This window comes from Cygnus atratus, chromosome Z, assembly GCF_013377495.2.
Source record: "Cygnus atratus isolate AKBS03 ecotype Queensland, Australia chromosome Z, CAtr_DNAZoo_HiC_assembly, whole genome shotgun sequence".
In the NCBI taxonomy this organism is placed as follows: domain Eukaryota; kingdom Metazoa; phylum Chordata; class Aves; order Anseriformes; family Anatidae; genus Cygnus; species Cygnus atratus.
In genome coordinates this window covers 77,897,150-77,922,857 of record NC_066396.1, presented here as the reverse complement: position 1 = coordinate 77,922,857, position 25,708 = coordinate 77,897,150, and the positions used below count along the sequence as shown (strand labels likewise).

General features: G+C 39.2%; 1 protein-coding gene across 4 annotated transcripts in view; it reads right to left on the bottom strand.

Moving 5' to 3' along the window:
* Positions 1 to 25,708, bottom strand: part of VCAN (versican) — a 114,149-nt gene that overhangs the window by 48,018 nt on the left and 40,423 nt on the right. For 3 of the 4 annotated variants that reach the window (XM_035563207.2, XM_050716475.1, XM_035563208.2), the window contains 2 exons: positions 24,414 to 24,707; positions 9,099 to 12,281 (listed from right to left, as the gene is read on the bottom strand). In XM_035563207.2, coding sequence (XP_035419100.1) covers positions 9,099 to 12,281; positions 24,414 to 24,707 — 3,477 coding nt within the window. The remainder of the gene's footprint in view (positions 1 to 9,098; positions 12,282 to 24,413; positions 24,708 to 25,708) is intronic. The other variant, XM_050716476.1, reaches the window with a different exon arrangement.

Below are 25,708 nucleotides of genomic sequence, written 5' to 3'. Positions count from 1 at the left end.
GTAAGATTTGTTTTGGAATAATACTAATTTGCTTTTAGAAACATTTAAAAAAAGTAATCACAACATCTTTCTTAGAAAATACTGGCAATCAAAAGTTTTCAGCCAAGTAGATTGAAAAAAATAATAATAAAAAAATTAGATGTCCAGCTCTGATAAGCTTGGTGCAGCTCTAAAAAAGGCCATGGGGGCAGACTATTAACTATAACCCTGCTAATCAATAACTAACAAACTCTGTGCTATCCTAACACAGTTTTATGTCTACTGACTCAGAACTAGTTCACCATGGCCACTGAGGGTTTCCACCAAGTTCACTCTCCATTACAACTCCCTGACCGCTGTCTATTTTCACCAGAGATATATCCTCTGGACTTTATCCTAATCTCTCAGCTGGATCACGTCTACGCAGAGTTTACAGAGGACTTGAGAATTTTGCTTATAACATTTAATATGTCGCTAAACATGTCGCTGGCAATCCACTACAAGCCTGAGTAGCAAATGCATGATCAACACAAGAATCACTTCATCCACCACTTCTATGAGAGGAAAAAAAAATACTTTAGACAAATCCCACAATGAAATCTGACTAAAAAGGATGCTACCCTGTGCATATAGGTACTCTGTGTATGTATAGGTATATTCTATGCTTTTATTGCGGCACAAAAGTGTATTAAGTATGTGGAATTTCTCCTCCATATGCCAAAAAACTCCCACTGAAACTATGGAACTCTCACTGGACTACGTGAAAAACTCAAGACTGTGGTGAAAAAATTTACTGAGAAAAAAACAAACAAACAAACAAACAAAAAACAATGGTAACCGAGTACAGCAGAGGCAATAGCAAAGCAGGCACGGACTTCTGGAAGACAAAATTACTCCTGGACGGGACCAAACTTCCAACTGCATTTCTTCATTTATTGTCTTCATAAACACAAACTTTTATATGAGTTTTGATAATGAGTTCTTCTTTAAGCAAGCATAGTAACAATGGATTGGTCAAGCAAATACTAAGACAACTCACTGAGCAATTTTTTTTTTTTTAATAAATGTGAATTCCACAGAACAATATAGATAACTTCAGCTCCATGTTCCCAAAGGCTACAGAAAATAGGTACAGACACTCCGAACATATCCTGACTTGTGCCAGGAAATAATTCACAAATATCTTGAAAGAAACCAGCGGGTATTATGTATATTATTGATCAAATTTATCATCTAAACACTGTCAAAAAGAGGGAGATGGAAAAAGGCTAGCTGGATCAGCAAGAATGAATTTAATCACTGGATCTAAAACTTGCAAAAAACTGCAAAAAAAAGACCACTGAAAAATACACACTAAAAAAGAAAGAATAGCCAACCAAATATTTTTAAAGTGTTATTATCAGACTAAATATTAAGTGATCCATCTTAAAGGGATGGCTTCCTACTAAGAGCTTTAGTCTTTGAGTCACTTATAAAAATATCTTTGTATACACTTCCAGGATCATATCCTGTATTCAACCAGAGTTTCACTGTATCCAATTAATCATTTCATGTAAAGCAAAACAGTATAGCTAATATTGTCTGAAAATGGCAAAAAGTTGATATCCCATCATAAATAGTAAGATTTCTTACAATCTGGATAAATTCAGAAGACTTTGGTACAGAAAAACACCTTCCTAAAAAATTAATTCATATTCTAAATGTAGTTTCAATGTAAATGATAGTTCATCTTTTTTTGCCAAAGGATTTCTTAAGACTTTCTCCATGTAAACAAAACTTCTAAAAGGATTCTTCTTCCTTTACAACAGATGTATGAAAAACTACATTGTACCTATGAATAAAATTCCTTCATTTGTCTCATGAATAAACAAAGAGCTATAAGAAAGCTAGAAATGTGTAATCCCTATGTCTAGAACTGAGACGTTTCCTTGGAAACAATGCAAAAACAGCAGGGAATGTATAGGCATCCTCTGAACAGTATTTAATGTGAGGGCACTGTTTCTTGTATCTATGGAAGTCTATAAAGGAATGTGAAAAAAGAAATTATTGTTCTATAATAAGTCTTCAGGAAGAGCCAGCAATAGTGTCCTAAAGACTACTTATTAATCCACTGTCTCAGTTTCTTGTGAAACTTTCTGAGTATCAAGTTTTAGCTCTGTTGGATATGGGGTTGGTATTTTCCTTTTCCCTTTAAAAAAAAAAAAAAGTGTACAAAAAAGCTTGACATTGTTACAGTTATTCGTTTATTAGCATTTTCTTTCATGCTGGACATCCTTGCTGTTGCATTTTAAGCATGATTTACATGTGACAGTGTTCTACTTTTTGTAAAAAGCCCTTCATAACACCAAAGCAATGTGAATATTCTGATACAGAAAAATTCTAGCTGGCTTAATTAAGCAACACGTCTATCAGTTAGGGTTAAATATGTTCATTAAAGTCCCTATGACACAAATCTGCTTTGAAGAAAAAAATAACCTAATTATAGAATGCAACAGAAGCTGTTAATGTTACAAAGACATTCAGATACCAACCATCCCCAAAACAATTCTGCTCTAAATCACCTCATTGGAATTACTGTGGTGTAATTACACTGGGGAAGATGATATCAGAATCTGGCCATATTAGCTGGTATTTAACACTTAACTACTCAAAACAAAATGAAAAATTGGCTCTCTATGCCACATTTTACAAATACTATGGAGAATTCAGTCATCAAGGGTTTGAAAATTACTTGAGCAGCTATCACACACTGACAAACCTGTTTCATTTGGAAATGTGTTCCCAAACCACTATTTTTCTTTCTTAGCTGAACACATAAGCCCAGTGCTTGAAACAAAACACTACGAGGAAGGACTGCACTAATAATTCAAACATTGAAGTAAAACCATGTCCATTGACTACAGCAGCAGCAGAGAATGTGGTCTTTCTCCAGGGCTGGTGAGGACCATCAGCTGCCATAGTATTAATGTCAGCTGGAAAGTTACAGTCAGTAAGTAGACAAGCCCAGCTTCTGCTAAACAAATAGGAGGTTTTTCATTTAATGAGATGGGAATTTGGTCAGCCCAAGCAGAGGCACCTTACTATTGCTCCAACATCCCTTCAGAAATGAGGTTAGCTCAGTCTAGTAGCACAATGCCAATAGAACTGCAGCCACAGAATATAACCTCAAAAAGTACACAAGTCAGGATGTACTTGCAAATTAAATGGCATTTTGGTCACCATGATGTTCAGGTACATTTGGATCTCTCTTTTCTCTTAAATGCATGACTGATATCAAGAATTAAACAGTTGCTAAGAAAAGCAAACAACTTGTGCAGGCAAGGATGTGCTATCCAGACATATCCATTTGGGCATGTTAGCAGACACTGCATAAATCACAGAATGGCTTGGCTTGGAAGGGACATTAAAGATCATCTTGTTCCAACCCCTCTGTCATGGGTGGGGATGCCACCCACTAGATCTGGTTGGCCAAGGCCCCATCCAGTCTGGCCTAAAGGATGAGAATAAAGCAGGAGAATGAACTGAATGCAAGATAAAGATCTCTTCTTTACAATAAACTTTGATTTTAAATAGGTCCTAAGTATAAACAATAAGTTTCAGTAGCATATACTTATCATTTGAGGTAGGACACGTGTGATTTCAGCACACAAATGAGTTTCTACTCCCTCAGCAGACCTCTCTAACACAATAATTAATACATTGACATTTCAGACATATTCTGAAAAGTAGACCAAGAGTTGCATATAGCACGTGTGCCTATGCTACAAAGAGCAGTGTCCAGACAGGTATTTGCCAGTGGGCATAAACAAAAGAACCTAGAAGGGAACAATGTGGGTAGAGGTGCAGAGAGCTACAAGCACTCGTGATGGGCCACATGGAGAAGGTGCTGGAGGTGTGTGCCACCCCTGCCCTCCACACCACCACCTAGCAGCATCCCAGCACCCAGAGCCAGCAAGCTCCCAGAGCACTTCCACCCTCCTGGGCACACATTCCCCCACAGAAATGAGCAAAATGAAGGCTGAATGGGGACATGGTTATTCTCTATGACTGAACAGAGAAATAAAAGTATCAAGGGATAAGTGTCAAGAAGAAAAAAGACCTATTCAGTCTGAAGACAATACTGGCAAGAATAAACACGGGTATGAACTGGCCAAGAAACAATTCAGGCGAGATATTAGAATCAGACTTTAGGAGAGCCATGACGGTCTCTGAGAGACTCCCAAAAGGAGCTGAGAAGACAACAGGATTAAATGAATTTTAAGACGAGGCCTAAAACAGACCTGAAAAGACCCTATTCTGCCTCTTTTGTTCAGCTTTATGACTATGACTCATTAACATCCTGCATTCTGCAGTACTCATTTTCATTCAAATTTCACAAACCCTCTTGCATTTCTAAGACAGAAGTATGCATGTCAGAGAATTACATGTTGAAACACAAAGGTTTGTAACCTCTTTCCATAAAATTCCACATCTACAAAGCACAAGTTCCTGCAATTTCATTCCGCTCAAAGCTGGAGGGGACAAGAAACCAGACAGAGCTGGTGTGAGTCCCAGGGTCCAATAAGCACTTTGAAATACATTCACTAAGAAAAGACTTTTAAATGTCTCCAAAAAATGCAGGTGTGCAAATTACTCCTGATACAGACAGGACTTATGTTTCCAGTATCCCCTCAACCACTGTTAAACAACACCCCCACAAGCATTTTTCAGCTCATAAAGCTTTTATGAGCTGAAAAGTTCCTTCAATTTTTTTTTCTTTTTCCTTTTTCTTTTTTTTTTTTTCAGCTGTTGATCCATTACCTTCCAGCAACAGCATCAGAGCTCACCACTACAATAGGTAGGAGAACTGTTAGGAGATAAACGGGCACAAAATGGCAAGTTTTCCATCTTTGCTTCGAAAGACGGGATGTCTCCTGTCCTATCCTATGCAACAAAGAAGTTCTAGTGTGGTCAGACATCAGAGTGAGGTCTATTTTTCTTTACCCCTTTGGCAACATGGTCACCATTCAGAGGGAACAGCCTGCTGTTTCACACAAGTTAATGAAGTCCCACGCTCACTCCATCATGGAACATCTGTGTGGTCTTCTTTGTAACAACAGCAACAACAACAACAACAAAAACAAAAGGATGTTTCCCAGTGCACAAATCTATTTTCCTCCTTTATTGGAACACCTGTCACAGATCTGCCATGTGCCATGGGCCATAAGAAATATCATGCTTTGTATTTATATTCCTCATTAGTCTGTGCAGCTGCCTCACACTTGCTCACGTGGAAGTGCACGGATTGTTTGTACAAGACATTTTCTCACTGAAAACCACCATATTCTTATACAAACAAGCAGTTTAATCCATCCAGTGATGTGTTCTTTCATATCAGCATTTGTGCACGTTTAGTTTAAGCTAATGAGGATGACCTTCTGCCAGGCCCCCAAATCACTTCTGTTTCCACGGGTATATTTTATTATTCCAAAGTAACTGAAATTCCTTTATGAAATGTTTAATTGATTGCACGCATGCATTTTAAAAGCTAGAAGCATACCTATTTAGCTCTTGGATGGCATGAGAAAAGAAGTCCTATAGAAGAAACTGTCCCTGGATGTCTGGTCTAATAAATTTAAGGGCCTACTGTATTTTTAAATAAGAAATATTTAAGCTATATATGGTACTACTTCACGTTAATCTGGGAAGGTATAAGGCAGCCTGAGATCCTTGCCAGTAGCTTTAATTGACTTCAACCCAGTCAACATACAAGGTCTTTCAAGTGCAGCTTGAGTCCACAATAATAATAAAGAAAAATATCCCCCACATTCCATACATCCATAACACATTCCATGCATCTCCAGCACATTCCAACCAAGGACTTCAAAGCTCCTCAGCAAAGGTGGTGCCAGCTTAGCAAGGGTTTGAGACCGAGAAGAAAGGCGTGGGGAATCCTCCCCATTTCTTCTCCCTCTCTGGCAACGTGGACATGGGGACGCATAGGATGCCTGCCTGTTGCAAAGGGCCTGCCACCATCCTGCTCACTGGGAACCCTGGACCACCTATGCCCCTCCACACCCCATCAGGGAGCCTTGTGGGACCCCTCAGCACACTGAAGATCCACGAAGAACTCAAATACCATCATTAAGTGAAGCCCCACTTCACTGTTAAGTTGTTTCTAGCGAAAGATGAATAGCAAGGAGGTGAAGAAAGATTTTTTTTAAATTAATCTCATAAATATTTCCAACAATCAAGAAGAAAAATATTATATTAATTTATATACAGTGGCCCTTATACAGCAAACATCTCAAAATTATTCCATTTTACAAAAGCTGCTATCTGAAAGGATTGGTAAGCAAATTGTCATTTCTTAGGATGTACTTCTGGAGCTTGACTTTAAAATCATGAAGGCCTTTGCTGATATCCTTCACTGATTATTTTATTTAAGAATGTTGAGCTACATTGTCTGGAATGTACGCCAAAGCAAAGGTGGAAAAACTCTTGTTTTATCAGGGAGATGTAATGATGAAAACTATTTCTTGCTGCCATTTAGCTGAGAACAAACAGTCAGAGGTACAATTTATGTAGTTCATGTATGACTCTAGATCAATTTTCAAACAAAGAATGATAGGATAAGAAGTTAAACTACATTCTAGTGAAGGGCATGTGTTAGTAATATTTGTGAAATTCATTCATCTTCAGTATCTCCTATATACATTTTCTTCAGCACAAAGGAAAGTTTATGGACTGCAAAACAATGAAATGAAACTGGGCTGGACAGGCTTTTTCAGATGCAGACTCTCATTTCTGGAGGAAAGAAAAGAAAACCCTAATCCAAATTCTCAGACAGAATAAATCTTTGGCAGCTCTGGCCTAACTTGTAGTAAGTAGGTATAGGGCAGCTTTTCTCTGTGGATAGCTAACTGGAGGGATTTCCATTGTTAGATTTTGGAAACAGAAAAATAAAGAAAGCTCATTTTTGACCGTGCACTTGGTACACGGTAAATCCTTTTATGCTTAAAGAGAACACAGATACTGCCATATAGGGTATTTCATAATATTTCAGGAATTTATTTTTTTTTCTTCTATCCTGATAGACCAAATCAATCCTACAGGCAGAGTTTTAGGGCTGTATACCTTTAGTTTGGAATGTAACCACCCCTACACATATGCACATATATACGTGGAAAAAAATGGATGCACAGTTAAAGAACATTTATGAAGACGCAGAAGATAAACCCTGAAGAAAGTCTGTCCTAAGGACTAGATCACCCAAGTGAGACCAAACATAGCCACTGAGAGTGGCTGTGCATTGATCGGCTGTCCTTTAGATAGTCCAGAAATCAGAAATTTGGCTAACTCTTAATTTACTGAATCACAGTACCCACACCATTCCAAGGAAAGTATAAAACAAGTCTGCCCTTGACATATACATAGAGAAATCCTGAACCATACACCTTATGCACTCTCTGAAGAAAACGATGAGATTCCACACACTCCCAAACCATCCTACTTCTTACCATCCACCTGGAACAAACAGCTGCCTAATGCGATCTACTCTACTGTGTGCAGTACACCACAGTATAACTCAACAATGTATGCAGGAAAGGTTGTTCACTGCTGCACAGCCCAACTATTAATTATTAAGCTGAATTAACCAAAATTCCTCAGGTACAAAAGCATTTAATATGCAACTTAACTCTTGTCTTCAGAATTTACCTTTCTGTTCTGACTTACCGCTCTTGTCTCATTTGAGACTTCCAAGACAATGGCAACACCTACAGCCTCAGCCAAAATAATGAAATAAGAGAACTATTATTTTCTGAAACAGAAGGTTTAGTCACCACTGATATGACTTGTGCAGTTTTAAATCTTGTAAACATAAAGTGGGGTAACAAGCACAAAGTAAATGTAGATACAAAATCCACCGCATGGAAGATCCAATAATGATACGGCACATCTCAAGGGATCTACTTCTGCCTTTTGACTTTTGACATAATTCTACCAAGGATAAACCTGATAAAACCAATCAAAAGACTTCCATAAATTGTGATTTCTGTTGGAAAAATTCTTCAGAGATATGGATGTTATGGCAAAGAACCAATGACAAAACAGTTTCTTATATAACCATTCAAGAGCATCACAGACAGTTAAGCTATATATATAAAAAAAAAATTAGTTTTTTTTTTTCCAAAATAAAATAATTTTAAAAAAATGCAGTTTTGAACCTACTAGATATTTGAGCTTTATCCTTTTTGTCATTTCTTCTACATCTTATTTTAAAAAATAAGGTTTTACCAAGGCATCTTAAATAACGGTCAGTTTACAGTCTTCTTCAATGTAAAATCATATAGAGTCCAGCTATTGTGTTAAGGAGACATAGTCGTTATAAAACTCGACAGTTCATCGCTACTTCAGGAGTTTCTGTTCTGAATACCCATGGAATTGAAGCTGCATACACATGTACAATGCCATCAGCTAAAAAACAGAATGCAACTGTAAAAATTACATCAATTTGCATCACAGATTCTGTAAAATGGATAGAAAAAATACTATGATATGCTACAAAAGCCTGTAAAAACCCTTCCCTCAAATCAAAGGAGATTCCACCTTTGGACACAGCAGAATGCATTAAACTTTTTTAGCTGACTACACTGTACATGGCATTGTTAATTGCTACAGACTAATGGAATGTTAAAATAATCTAGTGCTTCGTTTAGGACTAGTAATGCATGGAATGGAAGCTGTGAAATTAAAATGCTTGTTTCACAGATAGCTGAAGTTAAATCAGTGACGTGGCAATATTAAATAAGAAAACTGGAACTTAACCATCATGAATCTCAATAGGAAAGCAACAGTTTCATATCATTCTTACATAGAAATCAATTTCACCCCAAACCATACGTATAAGACTTTTCTAATCATTTTTGTCTTATATATAAAACTTTTCTGATCATTTTTTAATGGATAGAAAAATAGACCTACCAATACTTAGTAAGTTGCTGTCTAGATAAAACTTGAACTTTGCATGCTTCAGTGATCCAGGAAGCACCTCCAGTATATTCTAAGGGTGTTACACCAGTGTGTTATGACAAACTGTCCATTGTGATGGACTGCAGGTCTAAAAGGCAAAATCTTACCTGTATCATTGCCTGTGATTTGAATAACATACAATCTTATGTCAGTTCCACTATCAGGGTGTGCAGTAGAAGGAGACACCTCTTGAGGTTGTAAAGCCTCTGTGGCCTCCTTCACTGTGGGTGGTGCAGTAGGTCGTGCAACTGCAGTAGCAGTTGATGATGTGAAATATTCCTTATCAATTTCTGGTTCTACCATCTTTCCTGTCAGATCATCTTCAGCAGTGGCTTTACTGGGAGAAATAGATTCCTCAATTATTACAATGTCACTGCTGGTTACCTCCTCCTCTTCCTCAGGAATGATACGTGGTGACTTTTGAGAAACAAAAGGTTGGGATGCTGATGTAGGCTGAATTTTGCCTACAGTGCTAATAGGAGATGTAGTTATATCACTGAGAATTGTTGTCTTCTCTGTTGCACTAGCTGAAAATGTAACTGTTTTGATTTCTTCTGGTTCTTCTGATATTCCTGAACCTTCCAGAGTCTGATTTGGAGAAGCTCCCAGACTCAGAACAGTAACGCTTCCTGCAGTAGAACGACCTGTGGGCATCGTATGGGGGGGCAGCACAGAACCCCAGCTCCCTACACCTCTCTCTTCTTCCATGGTGGGGGTTCCTCTGCTTTCATATGTTCTTGCTTGTGTACCAGCTGTTACGGGCATCTCTTCAGTGACCTTCTCTTCTTGATCAGTAGCAGTCTCAGCCTGGGGAGTCACAGTGAGATGCAGGGACCTGGTGCTAGTTTCAACAGGTCCCAGAACTCTTCCATATTCTGTGAGCTTTACTGCTGTCACTGATACTTCTGTTGCTATATATGTCTCATCATAGGCTGAACCTGTTTCGATATGTTTTTCCTGAATGGTTGTTTGGGATGATTCAGATCCTGTCATTGTCTTTTGTTCATGCATTTGGATAGATGTCATAGAAAACGTAGACTCCATGGCAGAATCTGGTTCTTGATCTTGATCTTTCGTGGTGAGTTCCTTCAGGAACACTTTGCTATCCTTTGCAGTTGTATCTGTTGCTTCTGTATGAACGCTACCATCAAAAGGAGTCTGATCAGTAACTTGCATATCTCTAGTGACCTCACTATCTACAGTAACTGGAACTAGGGAAGCATCGTGTTCTTTCTGTGTCTCCACCTCTGTTACATCTGTAAACATAAATGATTCCTGTGTCCCTCCAAAGCCAACTGATGTTGTTCCTTCCCTGTCTTGAAGTGTTGCCAGTGATTCCTCCTCAGTCGATGTCTCAACAGCCGTCTGGTCTTCCTCTGTCACTGTGTGTTTTGAGACCTCCATCACAGTAGAGACTTCTTCAGCAGGTGTCGCTACTGATTTCTCAGTAGCCTTTGTTTGTTCTACTTCTGGGGTAGGAATGGATGTTTTCAAAATATACCCTGATGTTTCACCTCCTTCGTGCTCAGTCACCTCCGTGACTGTGGGCACAGCAGTTGGTAATACAGTACCACTTGAGGAGCTAAAAGGCATTCTCGTTGCACTGCTTTCATCCATTGATATTTTAGATACTGTGGTCATTTCCAAATCTAAAGAGCCGCTTGTGTGGAAGACATCTGTAGTACCTTTACTCTGATCAAAATCAGCTGATACAGCTTCTTCATCACTTTTTGTTTCCATGCTTGTCTCAGTTTCATCTGTTACTGCTGACACTGGAGCTCCTGGATGCTTTGTATATTCCGTCATTTGCCCTGGAGATGACGTAGGCTCCGTTCCAGAGATATCATCTTCTGTATCTAACTCAGTAATTCTCTTAGTATAAGAAGACTCTTCTGTCATATAACCCTGATCTTTATCTGTCTGCAGCCATGTGTCAGAACCTGGAGGAGCATGTGTGAACTTCTCACTTGCAAAACGTCCTTCAGATTCTGCTGTAACAGAAGCAGGAACAGCAGTAGTGACATAAGGGACCTTACTATCTATTGTTCTCATTTCTGGCTCCTTTGTCTTTTCCTGCTTTTCTAAAACATCTGATCCTTCTGTTTGCTGAGATGAATGAATAACAGAAGTGACGCCTTCTCCAAACTTCTGCGGGGAAATGGTACTTCCTGAGAAAGCAGAGAGTTCAGATCCTGTATGGTTGGCAGTCGATACAGAAAAGGATACAGGCATTCCAGCTGACACGGTGTGCTGCACGTCTTTTAAGTCCTCTCCGCTTCCTTCAGCTGACGCTTTGTTATCAAGTGCAGTTGCAGAAGAACTAAATTTAATGAATGGAGTTGACTCATCTGCTGTAGAAGATTGTCCAGTGGTTACTGCAAGCTCATCTATGAGTGTCTCTGATACAGCAGGCACCTCTGACTCTGGGGCGCTACCAGTAGCTGTGCCAGAAGCTCTATCAGGCATAACGGTGTACGTGCTCTCTCTGCCCTCCCCCTCTGTAGTAAGATCATACTGATCAGTGAACAAAGCTTTAGGGATTACAACAGTTGTGAGTTTCTTGTCAGATTTTGCTTCCATTGAGTTTTTTGTGGGTTCTCTTGTTGAGTGGGCACCCAGATACATATTTGCTTTTGTTAGTGAAACTGAAGTCCCTGTTCTGGGAAACTCTCTCTGAGAAGTCGGTACCAAGCTATCTGTAGCTGTCATCACAGGACCCACTTCTATTTGTTCAGTCTGATTATCAGCATCATGTTTTTGTGTGTCTCCTGTTTCAATATCTTCCCATGAACCAGTGGAACTCTTAGCTACAGCTGTGCTATCCTGAAAAATTACAGAGGTCAAGAAAGCGTCCTCAGTGCTTTCAGACCTACCTTGTTCCTCGGGCAACTCTGCTTCAGAGTAAGTGTGCTCCAGTTCCAAAGCTGCAGATGTGCTCTCTGTTAACCTAGGTGAAACATCATATTCAGTCCTTCCCAGTGTATCGTAAGGGCTTATTTTGCCATCTGTGACAGTCTGAGGTAGAAGGGTGGTAAACTTAATGTTCTCCATAAGCACCTCCATTTCCCTTTTCTCCTCAGTCACATCAGTAGTCATTTCTGTATCTTCTTCAGTCTCTGCGGTTGTTTGCTCCCAAGCAGGGGCCTTTGTTTTGGTGACAGACACTTCAGTAATCGAAGTCTCAAAAGCAGGAGGTTTAACAGTGACTTTAGCAGATGATGGTTTCTCACTGTCAGTTTTCAGAGCTGTGATCTGCTTAATGGTTGTAGGCTCTGTTACGATTTTCTTACCTTAAAAAAAGAAGAGAAAAAAATGTTAAGGAACTGTTCAGTAAGAACACAAATATTATCTTAATTCAGTTTGCATGTTCCTAACAAAATGTTACACTGAGAAATAATATAAGGGTAAAAAACTTTGGACAGCTGTTGAGCATATAACAAGCTTTGAATGACAACATATAGGACCATATTAAAAAGCTGCAGGACATCTAACTTAATGTCAGATGAAATGAGAACAGAAGCAGTATTCTGTTTAGTCATTTTTTATGTAATTACCCCTAGAAGTCCTAATATTACACAAGTATCCATGAAATAGCTAAGTACTTATCAAGGAATGTAAAAGTTTATTTCACAATGTCATGAATGAGTGGTACTGTAAATCTGTGGGTTGTCTTCAAAGATTTCTTAACCATACAACTAAAATGCATAAAGAGAGTAAAATACCACTTTTGTTTATTTTCAGCACATAATTACAAATCATAAAAATAAACCCTCACAGGAGTGAGAGCATGCTTAAGCAACAGGAACAAACATGCTGTCAGAAAATACTGTGTTAAAATGCCACAAAAGCTGCTGCCCTGCTTTTAAATTACACAGAGAAATTTAGATTATGGGTAAAGGTGAGAACAGTAAACCATAGGACCATAAACTTAGTACTGTAATGATGTTGATCTCTGGAAAACACTTCAAAGATATGCATCTGAACCTCCTCCACAGAGAAAAGTGCTTCTTGGGGAGTGTTGAACATGAAAAGGCAGCGTTGAATCTTCTGAATGATGGGAGCAGAAAGGGTGTCGCTATGCTAGATAGCTAACAAGACACAAAGAAAGCAAAGTCTTTCCAGTGAAGCAAAGTGCGATGGTTTGAAGAATCCTGCTACCCATCCAATGTCTTCTCCTGATACAGGTTTCCACCCTACAGGAGGGAGAAATGCATCCCACTCCAAAGTCTGATATTGGACTTAAAACTCCTGAAAAAAGTGAGTTTGTGCTCAGAAAACAAGATTAACTCAGGAAAATCCCAAGGTGGAAACATCTTCCCCTCTTCCAGTTCTTCCAGATCAGTCATGTTCAGAAGGGCAATGGGTATGGACAAGTGGAAGATGTGAATGTTGAAGATAAGTGCTGTTGACTGCCGTGACCGAGAGTGAGAAGCCTTACATGGATGACAGTTAAAAGCAAAATATGGCACTTTAAATCACACCAAGTATATGAAGAATTCATTAAACTGGTTGTGTGTAAGAGAACTAACTGCTTACCAGAGACAGACACAACTATATGTATAGCATCTTTATAAGAAGATATTGCTGAATATCTATTTGAGCTAAGAAATTTATTCTGCTAAAATGCAGAAATCAAATCAGACACAGTATTTTATGAGACAATCCTGAAACCAAGGGCTCCTTACTATTGCTGTGAGTTAGTAAAAGAGATCAGGAAACTCTGCCTAATGTAAGGTATGAATACTATTCTGTTATTGCAGAAAAGTGCATTCTGAAATTGTATTTTTACTGCCTGGCATACAGGGATGAAGATGTTCCAGATAATGCAGCAGTCTCTGACTTGGAAGTTATGTAATGCTGGGAAAAGTAAAGGAGTTAATAGTATGCACAAATAACAGAGCATAAACAAAGGAAAAAATTTAGGAAGGCTCAGCTGAAGGCATATATTTGTAAGAGAGTTTATGCTCAAGCATACCCAGTATGTATGCACAGATCAGTTACTTTCACACAACCATGCCTAATTGCGTGGTTCTTTGGTATTGTAGATATGGATTCTGCATGCGTAAGTTAGGGTCACACAAATATTTGTTCAGTTTCACACACCAAACTTTGAAAGTGCCACCTTTGCAAGAGTGCTATTTAATTTACCCTGACGTAGACAGAAGCGGCTTGCCAGATGCTGTCTGCTTAGGATTTCTAGAAGAATAGGTGGATTTACAGAGCAGTGAAATGAGGAAAAAGAACTTTCCTGAAAGAGCAGTCGAAGTGAAAAGGAAATTGTGAGGCCAGAAAGGTATGACGTCGCTGCTTTTAAAAGTGGTAATTTTCTTTGCCAGCAGAAAAAGGAATGGATTCATTCCCTACCATATGTCAGATCTCTCTTGTGCATGCATGTGGCTTTATAAAGGAGATTCAGCTACTTATATATATATATATATATATTTATTTATTTGTTTGTTTGTTTGTTTGTTTTGTAGGTTAAAGCATTCAGTTGAGCAAGAAGAAGTAAAGTTCTTGAAATCCCACTAAGTAAAGCACAGCCTTAACAACAGTGGGTTTTGAGTCTTGAGTTTCTACAACCTGAAGTGACTGCTTATCATCGCTCATGCGTTATTTGAGTGTGAGACGGTGCTCACATAATCGAAAGTTTAAACAGTACTGTGCCTTACACTGCTTTTCATTGCTGAGTGCACCAGGCTGGTTTAAGCCACAGGGTTTCACCTCACAAGCAGGGAGTAATAAGTAGGTTAGCACTGCTTTGCTGAGTGGTAGTTGGTAATTGCTACTCTTCTACAGAATCCACAGGCTTGTCTTACAGCTCTTCTTTATGGCAAGGTGGGAAAGCAGGCAGCATATAGTCCTGTATCATCCTTTCAAAGCACACGATGACTTTCCCTAATGCAGACCAAATTTGCCTTCCAGCCAACATTATTTACTCATTCAGTGTCCAATTACCGCATTTCAAGGGATGATGAACATTACCCTTCAAAAGAATATTATTATCTAATACTATTCAACAAAGCTACACAAAAATGAGGGCATGAATAAATATTATCTGTGAAGAAAAAGGTAATTTTATTTCCTCACTGCTGGGAAATTGTGTACACTTACAACCATTTAAATAACTTCCCATTCTCCTGGAAATGTTTGAGAGACCCAAAAGTTCACAGGTGTATGCCTAAGATACAGTTACTTGTTGTTCATATGTCATTATCTGCTAATTATTTGATAAAAAAGGTGTATGCATTAATGGAGTTAGTTTGACCAAATACCAAGTGCATTGATTCAGTAAATATTAATTCATATATTGGTTTAAGAAAAGTATATATGTATTTTAAAGAGTTTATCAATAAACAACCAAATATCTTCTATGCAAGTGGACGGGCAATTGCCAGTATGCAAAGAGCAGTTCTGGTTCAAATCAACTTCTGGACCCCTAAAACTGCCTCATCATAAATATGATATATAAGGCTTTTCATGAACATCATTCAGGTTCTCAAACTTTTTTTGAGCAAATCAAAAAAAGATGCTTCTTCATGGAGAAATCTATCAATATATTTTTTTTCTTTTTTCTTTTTCTTTTTTTTTCTGTGAGAAACGAGAAAAGCAAAGACTAGGTTGCCTTTTTAATAGGCTGACCATCAGTTTGAACTGTTGTCCTCTCCACCCAGATGTTTTGTATTACTCTACTCCTTGCATCATGCATGCAATATGCTATCTCCTTTGTCATTCTTCTGATACAAGACGAGGCAAATTTTCCTAATAAAATTCATGAACATATTAGAAGCAAGAAAGCAAATTATCTCACCAACAGCTGCTCATATCAAAGACTATCATGTAGGTTTTTAATCTATTCCTTTTATACTGAACAGCCTGAATGAAGTTGGTTTTGGATGCAGTATATGGTTTTACAGAGATACTATATATTTTCGTTCTCTGTTTATTTATTTTATGTTTCCACCATACAGCATTTTCTTCCTTTTCTCTCCCACCATTGTTTAACTAAGGATTTAAAATAATGGAGCAATATTAAAGCTTAATATTTTTTCAATATTTTCAGGAAATCACACTGCACTACTTTATACATGGTTTAACTTTGCAATTACCAAATAAGGATTTTAATATGTTCTATGCTGTTTAATAATAATTTCAGGATATCTGGGTGTACTTTCTGGAGGAGAAAATGCTTATTTTAAAGATTACATATATATGTTATAACTTTTATATATACATTTTCAGCGTAATCAATTCCACAAAATGTTAACCATGTGTCTAAAAAGAACCACTTGAGCAGTTCCTTTGCACTCAAAAAAATTGCCTGTGTGTTTACATTTAGGAATGTACTTAAGAACCTGGATGAACATAGTCCCTACAAATAGGAAAAAAAAAAAAAAAAAAAAAAGGAGATTATTTTGAGTCATTGCCAACACCCAAAACAATTTAAAAAAAACTGTTTTAAATCACAACAAGACCTGGAAATACTGAATTCTTTCTGTGGATCCTAGCAGCCAAAATAAACTCTTCCAAAATATCACTAGTGTTGAAAGAGTCAAAATTAATGGTTCAGCGTCTTCCACTCACTTTTAGCATGATGTCTACACTAGCAGGCTGATTCATTGATTTCATTTTAATATATTGTTACACTTCCATTCCTGTTTGCTGCTTTATTAAGTTTGTTCTGGGTGCCTGTCCCTTCCCTTCTACCAGCCCTGGTGGAGAGGACAGCCTTCAAAGTTCCCGTGTCTCTGCAAGCTATGCAAGCTGGAGTTTAACTTACTGGACAAGCCTAAGAGTAAGACCAGATCAAAACAATAAAAAATAAAAACTGGTCCTCTGGGTTACAGACTGAGCCAGAAATTTGTCATTATTACACTTACTCAGTACCCCCTCTCTCGTTCATTTCAGGAAGCAGAAGGGTAGACAGGGGATGTGGAGTTTTGTTCATTTCACATGGGATGTGTGAGACCATAAGGAGTCTTCAACATCTGATACTGCAGCTATACAGTTTCCCCATAACTCCAGGCACATACTCCCACTTACCTACACTGTGTTTTGACATCAAAACATGAGCCAAATATAATGAGAAAAATAATGAAAAATCCAAATGCAGTATCCTTCTCCTTTTACACAATATGTGCAAAACCAGAGAAACTGAATGGCATTTTTAAAAAGAGTAATAATAATTAAAATAAATAGCTAGCTATCAGTCTACCTAATTTGCAAGAAAAACTTAAAAACAAAAAGAAAGATTATGCATCTTCGTCATAGTACTGGCTAAGGTTCCTTTCTGCCAGCTAAGAAAACAGCAGAGGCAGCAGCACTATGAGCTCTGTGATCACAAATCCTGTTAAATGAAACCACTTGCTATTTCGTAACATCTGAAGTCAGCTGGTTAAAGGGGGAAGGATGTTATCTCCCAGTTTCCCCATATGTAAGTGTTGTTCTGTGAACAAATTATAACCTGCCAATCTACAAAGAACAATAGCAAAAAGCATTTCTCTTTCATGTTATTTATAACGAAACTGCCAAAAGAAGACAAAATACAGGTGAGTCTCCTTAGTCAGCTCTTCCTAATGAAATATGTGTCCCAGCACCAAATAGAAGCAACAATCTTTGTCTTCTGAATGCAGTAATAATAATAAATGATGGAAGAATGAAGAGAGCTGAGGTTGTCACTTGGGTCAGAAACTGACACCAAAAATCTTGCTGCTTTGCTCTCCCCACCTATTGTGAAAGGAGACAAATTACCCGTGTATCCCCTGAGTTACACAGTTCCCACAGCAGTGAGCACAGGTAAAGACAATTTATTTTTCCTCCACTTAAATACCTAAACAGTGGATCTTTTACCTCTCCCCTTTGTTGCTCCTAATCCCATCCTCACTTCCTGGTCCTTTGAGTGATCTGAGGGAATGAAAGAAAAATGCCTGCCACCATGTCCCCTTTTCTCCACTCCTTCCCCGAGTTCACAGTGTTTGCCCTCAGGGTCTGCTCTCCAGGAACCCACCTGTGAAATCACTCAGAGAAATGCATGTTCACTTTCTCTGGCAAAAAGCACATCCTTCTGAAGCTATACCTCCTGAGCCACCTAAGGGCTGCAGCTGGATCACGTTTAGGGGACTTGGTCCACGGGGCTGACAGATAAACCAAGTTCTCTGTCTTCATGCTTCACACCATGCCACCACCTCCTCCTCCTCCTCCTTCTATGGGCCAGGTATTAGTGAGGTGTGTGGCACAAGTTGAGGTCTTCTTGCCCATTTTCAGTATGCCTTGCAGGGCTTCTCACAATCCCTCCACCATGTGAACATGGCAGGGTGGGATAAGAAACACTCTAGAAGCTGTTATTGCGCATAGCCTTTGGGATGTCTGCCTGTTGCTACAGACCCTGCAGAGAGCTTTGGGAATGTATTCCTCCTGCACCTGGTCCGACTTACTTCTGGAGATCTCTGCGGCTATGTAGGTCTCGCTAAGCATATGTGAGAGAAGAATGGAAATCCACCACCTCAGCAAAATAATAAAAGACAGAGAACTGTTGCATGCAGGTAAGACCTCACCTCTACTGAGAGGAAAGGGAAGCATAAGCAGAGCCAACAGCCTTGCATACTCTGTGGTCAGTGCCATTACCTTCAAATGCTTGCCTTTCAAAGGTATTTTGCCCATCCTGATACTGGACTGAGCTGTGAAGTGATGGATGACACTGGCTTTAATATTCTTACTACTCTACTGTGCTTCTCCTAAGATGAACTTTTTAATTTTTTTTTTTCCTCAGACTTACAATATTGTTTATGGAGTATCACCATGCCTAATGTCTCCAACATTCTGCAGTCTTTCTCAAACTGATCAAAAATGCACAGATCTGCCCTAATACTGTCCCCAACATCAGGCTGGAAATAATCTCATCATCCAGGAAATAGCTGGGACATGTAGCTACCGACGGTTGCTGTGGAGAAGGATAGATCTGCCTAGTTCTTCAAAGTTTTCCAAATTAAGTCACATGCAGCAAAAGGGAGGACAACAATTTTTCTGCCAGTCTTTGAGCTATGCCTAAAAAGTTTACCCTTTCTGTTGCCGGACAAGTCAAGCTCAGTCGATGTTTCTGGGCAGCAGTTTGTGCTTGTGGTGGCTCATGCTGGAGGACTTTTTTTCTCTTTCCCCACTTCAACAGCCTGCATAACAAAACACTGCTTTCAAGTCACCTTAGGTTACAAAACCCCACATCCTAGTGAGAATTGGCAAGAAACAGAGGGTTCAGGTTGAAGAGGTTATGGGGTGGGCAGAGGAGAGGGTTGCACAGAGACAATTATTTTCGCCTTTGGTCTTGCAAAGTCCTGGGCTGTTGTGTATTACAAAGGCTGTTGTTTCCTTTGTATCCTTTGTGAAAATGCACTCTGATTTTGAGCATTAGACAGACAAAGCAGCAAACAAGCAGGCCCCCAGTCATGAGCAGCTGATGACTCGAAGCCGCTCTTGATGAGGCTGTATTAGAGCAATCAAAACAACATGGACCCCATTCGTGGATGACCACATGCAGCATCTGTCTCTGAACTGGAATTTTCTAATCTCCAGCTAGAATGAAATCATACATAAAGAGAAATGGCAAAGGTGCATGAAAAAGAAAGTTGAAATGAAAGAGCAAATCTGAAACAAAATGGTCAGTCCAGAGAAATGACTCCAAAATGGTAGACACGTGTTTTGAGTCAAGCAAAAAACGTTTTGCTGAGAGGTTCGCCAAAATCAATACAGGTCCATGGAAGTATTCAGCTTTAATAAACCACTTTTTCTCAGAAAAACAGAGATTTATTTTTCAAAACTTCAACCACTTCTCTGTATGTAGTTCATCTAGTTCAGTTTTGCTGTAGGTATGTAAGACAAAAGCCATATATATATATTGCTTTGCATTTCTGTGCACAATAGTGCATTCCTGGAGCACAATTTTTCTACAGATACTGCAGTACAAAATGCCTAATCCAACATCTGTTAAATTCTGTGGCAAGGTTTAGCCTGATGAATTTAACCTGATGAGATGTGGGATAGGATGGGTGACAGGATTAAATAGCCCATAGCTCTATGCAGCAGCTAAACATTAAGCAGGTACCCATTAAAAATGAAGTATTCTTTGCTGAAGCTGTTTTATTCTCTTATAAATAAACACCAGTGTTCCATGACTGTTCTACCTTTAATTCTTTTTACTTTTTTTTTTTTTTTAAACTGTGAATAGAAGTCCTGCATTTTCGCACTTGAAAAAATTTTCCTCTGATGCTGACCTCCAAGGAGCTTCAAGTACTTAATCATGTGTCCAACCAGAAAGTTTTTCAAGCCTCATCAGATACATGATTAGGTACCTCTTAGAAAAAAAGAACTAAGAAGTCTGGCAAAAGTCATGGAAGGATGAGATGAAACACATGGATAATGTTTCAGAAACTCAGGGCCATGTGGTTTCTGTAGAGTCAAAAAATCTGTGATCAAAGTGAAGAAGGTTTTTATTTTTTAACAAGATTTTTAGATTTTAAATCATGTATCATTACCCTGGGTCACTTTTATTTTCCAAAAGTCAAGATGCTTTGCACAGTGTAACTTTGTAACCAGAAAACAGCTGAGGTTAAAATGCTGAACTTAAGTGTACTGTTAAACGTTGTCCAGGTTTGCTGTTTTGTTGAAATTAGTGCCTACTGTTTTTAATTCACTGCTCAAGTTACTGTTTTTTAATATATTTTGATCACTATGACTCCTTTTTAAAAGTAATTCAGAGTTTCAAAACACTGATTGAGGTTTCTTTTAACTGTGATTTAAAATTAGTGTTTTGTGATTTTCCATCAAAGAGACTTTAAATCACAAGATAGGAGTGAAGACTTTAAGGAGGGCTGAAGAAAGCCCCTTTCTTACCTGCAAGATTAATCTTTGTAATGATTAAAACAGATGCCTGCTCTGCTACAGACCTATTCCTTCAGAGTACGTGTAAATTTGAGTGCTAGACTCATTCCTTTTGGGGCTGGGCGGCATTTGCTTTGGTGGCCTTACTCAGAGAGTATAGTCTTACTCAGCATGAGTAAAAGCATCAGAAGTAGGTCTTTAATCACTGCCACTGCACTTCAAACTAAACATGCAGCATGTGGTCAGAGCACTTGAAGCTGGGTCAATGGGAACTTCTCTGGCTTTCACAGGGAGGCAGAGGAAACCGTACAGGGATGCTGTAAAAACTGATGGGAGTGCATGAACATCTGTGCTGCAGACCCTCGGCACTGGTGCTACCTGGATAGCTGGCTTTGACCTTCCTCGTCCACAGAGGCACTCACTGTTTTTCCTTTCAGCAGACCATAAATGCATGTAGCCACCTCCTTCTTTTATTCTTTTTCAGCCACAGAGGTGTTCTGCTGGTATGATTGGGTACACAGGTGATGAGGAAAGTACAAAGGTGTAATGTGAGACACCTAATGAGCACAGCAAGAGCTATCGGTACTGTATTGGAAATAACTGTAAAGAATCAGGGTCTTGGAGAGGACTGTTTTGGCACTGTAGGAACCACTGCATAAAACTTCATACTGAGTTAAAAGCAGTCAGAGCTGGTGGAGGATTTCATGTGTTATGTTACTACACTGAAATACTGAAATATTGGGAAGAAATCGAGAATACTGAAAATACTGAATATTGGGAAGTGATAGAGAAAACTTCTGGATAAAAGATGACTTGAAACAAGGACCTAAAATTCAAGCTAAACTGCAGAGTTTTTTTCTCCCTCTTTCTCTGCCCCAGAAAAGGGAGAGGGTGGCCTGCTCTGCAGCCACTGTTCAGACAGCTGTCTGAGATGTGAAACACCAAGACGCTAGGCAGTACGTCTCATTACTCACTACATGCATAAATCTTATACCAAAAGCAATGAAGAATAATAGCTGGTTGCTGTGAGATCCTGAGCACCTTCTGAGAAGGAGAGAGAAAGTTATCAAAAAATTCAGAAATGTATGGCAGACAGGCATCCTGAAGGAGGGTATATGGTTCAGCGTTCTACTTCTGCTTTTCCTTGCACAAAAGGAGGTGTACTTGGCAAAACCTGAGTCATCTAACAAGCAGCATTTAATTAAGTCTGATGTAATGTTGATTGCAATCAAAATTGCTAGAGAGCAAGCCTGCCATCTACTAAATTATGTTGGTTCTGTTTACTTTTTTTTTTTCTTTTCTTGTAAAATGATCCATAATCATAGTCTGTCTACTTCTTGGGTTGCAAACTGATGAAATATTTATTTTCTGGGTAACAAGGGCAACAGTTTTCAGAAAGAGCAACCCAATTCTTAACGAGGATGTTTTTAGGACAAATGGTATATTACTAATTTTTTTTTTAAGTAAAACTCCAAAAGTACTTTGAAAAGGCACATGTTGTTTGGAAGGGGTGAAATTCACTCACACTAATATGTTGAAAAGTTGGAATTTGTCCTACCTACAGACTAGATTACAGGCAAACCACAAAGTCCCCCTACTTTGACTTTTAGAGGGTCTGATGAATGACATCCCCTTCAGTCAATTTTACTCACAACACTTATAGATAGTCATAGACAATTTTGGGAAGGGACAGAAGGAGTGATTTGACAAAATTCTGCTCTGCAGATTAAAGCGCACACTCCTGAACGTAACCAGTCCTTACTCCTTCATGCAGGTCCTTTGAGGTCCACTAGGACTACTTCCACATGCAAAGTTTTGCAACATCTAACCCCCAAGCAATAAAGAACAACAAAAAATAATAATTTAAAATATTGCAGGTAAGAATGTGTGAGAACAGTCAGAGCGTAACATTACACCAGATGTCTGGATTTGTTTTTAGGCAGTAAGGTTTGCTCATAAATGAGCCTTCAAAGCCTGAGTTGGAAAGATCTGTGGCTGCAGTTTACTCATCATCCACAAAAATGGGGACAGTACACGATGCACATTTCAAGCACTTGTGACTGATAAAACAAGTCACAGGACTGAGCCCCCTACAAATTCTATTTTCTTAGTTAAAGACCAACTCAACACAAGTCGCCTTTACTCCTTAATGCCAATAGTACCATTTGCAACCAAAGGAACTTCATCAGAGAGGCGTCCAGGGAAATTCTTGAGTAGTCCAACCTCCGTATGCTGCTGAGAAGGCTGCAAGTCTCCGGATGTTTAGCTGGGAAGACACACTCTAATCGCTTAGATGTGACCCACCTTCCAATAGAATCAGTGTCCTCTTGCATCAGGAACAGTCCTGTGATGGAAGGGATCTTAAAGGGCAGAAACAAGGTGATGGGTTCCTCTACTAATAGACACAGTTAGCTGGTCTGTGATATTTGAAAGGCCTACACAGCAGCCGATGTTGCACATCATGATATGCATGGAAACGTTATCTGGGGGTGTAGGGGAAGTGGAGCTGTAAGTAGTCATCACTAATGGCAGAAGGAAATGTAGGAGGGATGTTCTGCAGGAGGCTGGGCAGATGGGGCCAGGACCACCATGGTGATGTAAGAAGCATGGTCAGTTCCATGAAGGCCTAAGAGACCTGCAGGGGTCTACAACTATAATGCAGAGGTAAGATGATGTTATAGGGAAGAGAAGCTCGGCTTTACTAGAAGCTGGTGAACCTTCTGGGACAAATGGAACCTGTTCAAGAAGTGGCTGCACCATAATAGCAGAGCCAGGCTGCTAGTATAGAAGATGGAAGAGGTTACAATGCAATAGTTAACCCCAAAGACAAAGGAAAGCTGACGGGCATGGAGGGAGGAGGTCTGGATTAGATTGATGCAGTCTACTATGTGGATGTGGCAAATATTGACGTGTCTCTGAAAATACCAGGAGGAACAGAAGCGGCAGTAAGAAAGGCAATTTAGAGCAGTGCCAGTTGACCAACACATTAAACATTAGGTGAGTAATTATAACTACTTTAGAAGCCTAAAATATATGGTGTGGCAAAATGTCTTGAATCCAATGATAGCCCCCAGTTCACTGGCATCTCAGAGATCAGAAAAAGGCCTGGCTTGTACGCACTCTGTAAATAGCCTCTCTTACTGCCATCACTGGAAGTAGAGCATCAGGCTAGATGACAATCATGTATCTGGTCAAGTACATTTCTTCAGTTCTCATGTTCATTGACTTTACACAGAAGAAACCAGGGTGCAGTCAGGCACTGAATTACGTATTCCACAGTCCCAGGCTAATTGTGGATATGGTGTGTCACTCCACATAAATACAACAGTACTCAGGCTGTAATCTTACCTTAAAATTTTGCCTCTATCTGCCAATGTTACTTTAAGACATTTGTTTTAGTTTGGATTTCCTCTATTTTTTTTTCAAAGCCATACTGATAAAACAAATTTTAAAGACTGATGTGCACTGCAAGAACTGAAACAAAACATATATTAAACGCTTTTCACGGTTAGAGTGGTGAGTGTACTGAAAATTATAACTAAAAAAAAGCTTACGTTCATAGCAGTAGGCATCAAACTTGCTATCTGGGTAAGGAAAGCCTGTTTGGTTCTCATAGCGATACAGGGTTCTCACCCCAAGTAAACCTCCACCACACTGGGGCCTAGCCACCGAGGCAGGGTAGCGAACACTTCCATCCGCCAGCCAGCCATAGTCACACTGGTCAAAGCCATTCCTCCAGGCAACATACAGGTTCCCAACAGAAGCAAGTACACCGTCTCGTTTCCGACACAGCTCTTTAGCTTCCTCGAAGGTGAGCTTCTCAGGAACAGAAACGTGAACCACTTCATCTAGAGGAAGAAGAAAAAGATAACAAAGACTGAGTATCAAATTCTATGATCAAGTCAACTTAGCTCCCCTCTTCCTGTCCTGTAAGTTTGCTTTCAAATTTTGCTTGATCAGTTTTTTGCTTACCCTTTTACTCAAAAAAGCAGATATTCAGAAAATCATAAGTCTCAGATTTCGATATGAAAATGTGCCTACCTCAAAGCACAATCATTTTTATACAAACATTACGCAATGAGCTACATTGTGGTTGGAGATGGGGTCCCTCCCCCAGTCTCTAGGCAGAGGTAACAGGAGCCTGGAAGCTCCTCTGTGACCTCTGTTGGAGTAGACTTTGTGACTCAACTGCAGTGATTAAATCCAGTCCAACAGAATTTACTTTCTCAGTAAAACAAATCCCTTACATCTGCAAGCCTTTTACCTGACCTTTTTAGTCATCACTAGAATCTCACTTGAGACATACACACAAAGCAAATGCTCTTCACTGCTGCTGCACAGCAGCTTCGAATGTTGTATTTACATCAGTCTTGACCTTGCCCCATGGGGAACACAGGTGAGGGAATGCACTAGGCAAGCTGTGTGCACAAAGCCCTTTTTGTGTGAAAAGCTGAATTAATCTAGACTGCCCCTAGTATAATTTAGTTTCCATGGAACAGTAATTTGAAAATAATAACTTCTCAGTTGGAAACTGAAACAAAACAAATAGCATGTCAAGTATTTTACTTCAAAGTCAAATTGCCTTTATGCAGTTGGATCTGTTGCCTTGTTCATCCAAACACTATAAATGAAATCAAGGCTCTGATGTCTGTGTCCTGGGAATGAAGTAGTAAGCTGACTCCTTTCTAGTTTTTGTTCAGGCTTCAGACCTAAAATCAATGTGTTCAGCTGTAGAAACAGAGCAAATTCAAAATATTTGTTACCAGACGGTACTTCTCTTCCCCACCCCTTGTACGGTGGACCAGAACACAATGGAGAGCACTGCTAATTCATACTGGACATGCAATCT